This window comes from Otolemur garnettii, unplaced genomic scaffold, assembly GCF_000181295.1.
Source record: "Otolemur garnettii isolate 467f Iridium unplaced genomic scaffold, OtoGar3 scaffold00106, whole genome shotgun sequence".
NCBI classification, from domain to species: Eukaryota; Metazoa; Chordata; class Mammalia; order Primates; family Galagidae; genus Otolemur; species Otolemur garnettii.
In genome coordinates, this window is record NW_003852501.1 from 2,122,432 (window position 1) to 2,125,877 (window position 3,446).

At 39.7% G+C, this 3,446-nt stretch overlaps 1 protein-coding gene across 6 annotated transcripts in view; it reads left to right on the forward strand.

Annotated features, from left to right (window-relative positions):
• Nucleotides 1-3,446, forward strand: part of PSPC1 (paraspeckle component 1) — a 107,130-nt gene that overhangs the window by 40,657 nt on the left and 63,027 nt on the right. For all 6 annotated transcript variants that reach the window (XR_002774997.1, XR_002774998.1, XR_001161570.2 and 3 more), the window contains exon 5: nucleotides 1,278-1,362. Coding sequence is in view for 3 of the 6 variants with exons in the window: in XM_023517223.1 (XP_023372991.1) it covers nucleotides 1,278-1,362 (85 nt within the window). In the remaining 3 variants the exon portion in view is untranslated. The remainder of the gene's footprint in view (nucleotides 1-1,277; nucleotides 1,363-3,446) is intronic.

The window sequence follows — 3,446 nt, forward strand, 5'->3', positions numbered from 1 at the left end:
CCTGCCACAATGCCCAGCTATCTTTTGGTTGCAGCCGTCATTGTTTGGTGGGGCTGGGCTGGATTCAAACCCGCCATCTCAGTTGCATGTGGCTGGCGCCCTAGCAGCTTGAGCCACAGGCGCCCAGCCTAAATGTACTTTTGATTATCTTATCTTACTCTAAAATTTGAGATTGGTGAGAATAAGAATGCTTTTTTTTTGGAGACAGAGCCTCAAGCTATTGCCCGGGGTAGAGTGCTGTAACTCACAGCTCACAGCAACCTCCAACTTCTGAGCTTAAGTGATTCTCTTACCTTAGCTTCCCAAGTAAGTAGCTGGGACTACAGGCGCCCACCATAACACCCGGCTATTTTTTGGTTGTAGTTGTCATTGTTGTTTGGCAGGCCCAGGCTGGATTCAAACCTGGCAGCTCTGGTGTATGTGGCTGGGGCCTTAGCCGCTTGAGCTACAGGCGGTGAGCCAAGAATGCTTTTTGTTGTTGAAAACAGTCTTGTTCACATCAGTAATTGAGCCTGGTTTTGTCTTTTGAAAAATTCTTTTTCTACTTCTTCCATTTGTGAAAGAGGAATCTTATGCTAATTGTGATGGGAAGTTTGTTCTTTGGGTTTTTTGTAGTGCCCTATGTATTCCTATTTGGTTGGGTTCTTAAGTGCCCTCTGCTGTTGTCCCTCATAGCATCTTTGGGGGTTTGCATTTGCTGCTGAAAAAAATTACAGTTTGTTTAAAAATTATAAATAAAAACTAGTTAACATAGCAGTCATTTATTATGTTTTTGGTATGTCCCAGGTCTTACATTAAAACAGTTACTACCCCTTTTAATTTCTTAGTATACAGAAGAATTTTATTCTTTTTATATACAAGCTCAGAAGGGACATTAACATGCCCAGAAAGGATATTAATTTTATCACTCAGCTTATATTCTTTCTTTTTTTTTTCCTTTTAAGTTATATATACATAGAACATGAATACATTTATGCATTTGTGGGGTACAATGTGTTGATTTTTTTATACAATATGGAGTACTTACATCAAATCAACTTAACTTTCACCTCGTTTACTTAATTATTGTGTTAAGACATTTATGTTCTATTGATAGATTTGATTTATACCTTGCAATATGCTCCGTTATATTCTTTCATTATAAAATGGTTAATAGACATATTGCCAATGATAGAGAATGTGTATGCTTATTGATATAAAAATATAGAAAGAAAAACTTTAATAAACATTAAAATAAACATTTTAGTAAACGTTAATGTATAATCAATGTTTTACAGATCTAATGAGACGTCAAGAAGAACTGAGACGCTTGGAAGAACTCAGAAACCAAGAATTACAAAAACGGAAACAAATACAACTGAGGTAAAAGAACATCATTGTAACACAGACATGAACTTTATTTTTAAATTTCAAAGTATTTAGGGGGTACAAGTGTTTTTAGTTTATGCAGAGGAATTGTATCATGCTGAAGTTAGGGCTTTTACTAGGCTGAGTGCGGTGGCTCAAGCCTGTAATCCTAGCACTCTGGGAGGCCAAGGCGGGTGGATTGCTTGAGCTCACAAGTTTGAGCCCAGCCTGAGCAAAAAGTGAGACCCTATCTCTAGTAAAAATAGAAAAAACTAGGGTGGCACCTGTTGCTCAGTGGCTAGGGCACTGGCCCTATATACGGAGGGTGGCGGGTTCAAACCTGGCCCTGGCCAAACTGCAACAACAACAAAAAAGAATAGCCATGCGTTGTGGCAGGCACCTATAGTCCCAGCTACTCAGGAGTCTGAGGCAGGAGAATCACCTAAGCCCAAGAGTTGGAGGTTGCTGTGAGCTATGATGCACATTATTCTACTCAGGGTGACAAAGTGAGACTCTGTCTCTAAAAAAAAGAAAAAACTGAGGCAAGAGGATCACTTGAGCTGAAGTTGGAGGTTTCTATGAACTGTGACACCACAGCACTCCATCCAGGTCAACAACTTGAGTCTCTGTCTAAAAGAAAAAGAATACTTATCACCAGTATAGTGTACACTGTGACTGGTAGGGAGATTTTTGTCCCTCACGCTTCTCCCTCTTAGTTTCCCATATCCATTACCATTCTTGATGACCTTAATATTGCTAGTTTAGTTTCCACTTATAAGTGAAAACATGTGGTATCTGTTTTTTATTCCTTACATTTCGTTATTCCTTCACTTCAGATAATAGTCCCCAGTTCCATCCAAGTAGCTATGAAAGACATTATTTCTTTTCTTTTCTTTCTTTTTTTTTTTTGAGACAGAGCCTCAAGCTGTCCCCCTTGGTAGAGTGCCATGGCATAACTCACAGCAACCTCCAACTCCTGGGCTCAAGCAAGTCTCCTGCCTCTGCCTCCCAAGTTACTGGGGCCACAGGTGCCCGCCACAACGCCTGGCTATTTTTTTTTCAGTTGCAGCCATTATTATTATTTGGCAGGCCCGGGCTGGATTTGAACCCGCCACCTTAGGTGTATGTGGTTGGCACCTTAGCCACTTGAGCCACAGACGCCAAGCCGAAAGACATTATTTCATTGCATTTTATGGCTGAATAGTACTCCATGTTCTGTGTGTGTGTGTGGGGGGGGCATTTAGGTTGGTTTCATATCTTTACAATTGTGAATTGTAGGATGATAAATACTTTGGTACATGTGTCTTTGTTAAAAAAAGACTTTTTCTATGGGTAGATATCCAGTATTTGGATTGCTACATCAAGTGGAAGGTCTACTTTTAGTTCTAGATGGATGCATTTGAATTTCTCTTAGTTTTGGGGTTTTTGTTTTTGTTTTTGTTTTTTTTTTGAGACAGAGACTCAAGCTGTTGCCCTGGGTAGAGTGCTGTGGCATCACAGCTCACAGCAACCTCCAACTCCTGGGCTCAAGCAATTCTCTTGCCTCTGCCTCCCAAGTAGCTAGGACTACAGGCATCCACCACAATGTCAGGCTGTTTTTGTTGCAGCCAGCATTGTTGTTTGGTGGGCCCGGACCAGAACCCACCAGCCCAAGTGTATGTGGCTGGCGCCTTAGCCACTTGACCCACAGGTGCCACGCTGAATTTTTCTTAGTTTTTATGTCATGTATGTAATGCACTGTAATTTTCTTTGTGCTTCTCATAATTTATTTAGAAAAGGTTTCTAGATGTGACCTCCATGATAAAAAGGGTACGCACATTTCAGCTCTCAGTACACAGTAGATAATAATGATAGCTAAGTTAAAATATTTTAGGTTAAAGTAAGGAAGGTTGGGAGAGTTGTTAATCTAAGATGTATACCAAGAAAGTAATAGCTTTCCTTTTCCCTGTAATATTTAATGGGATTCGTGCTTTAAACATTATAATGGGATATAATGTGATACATGCTGTAAAAATTATGGTAATTAGGGAATGTTGTGGGCAAAGCTATGACAGATGAAGCAAATGTAGAATTTGGATTTTTTTTTTTTTTTTTTTTTT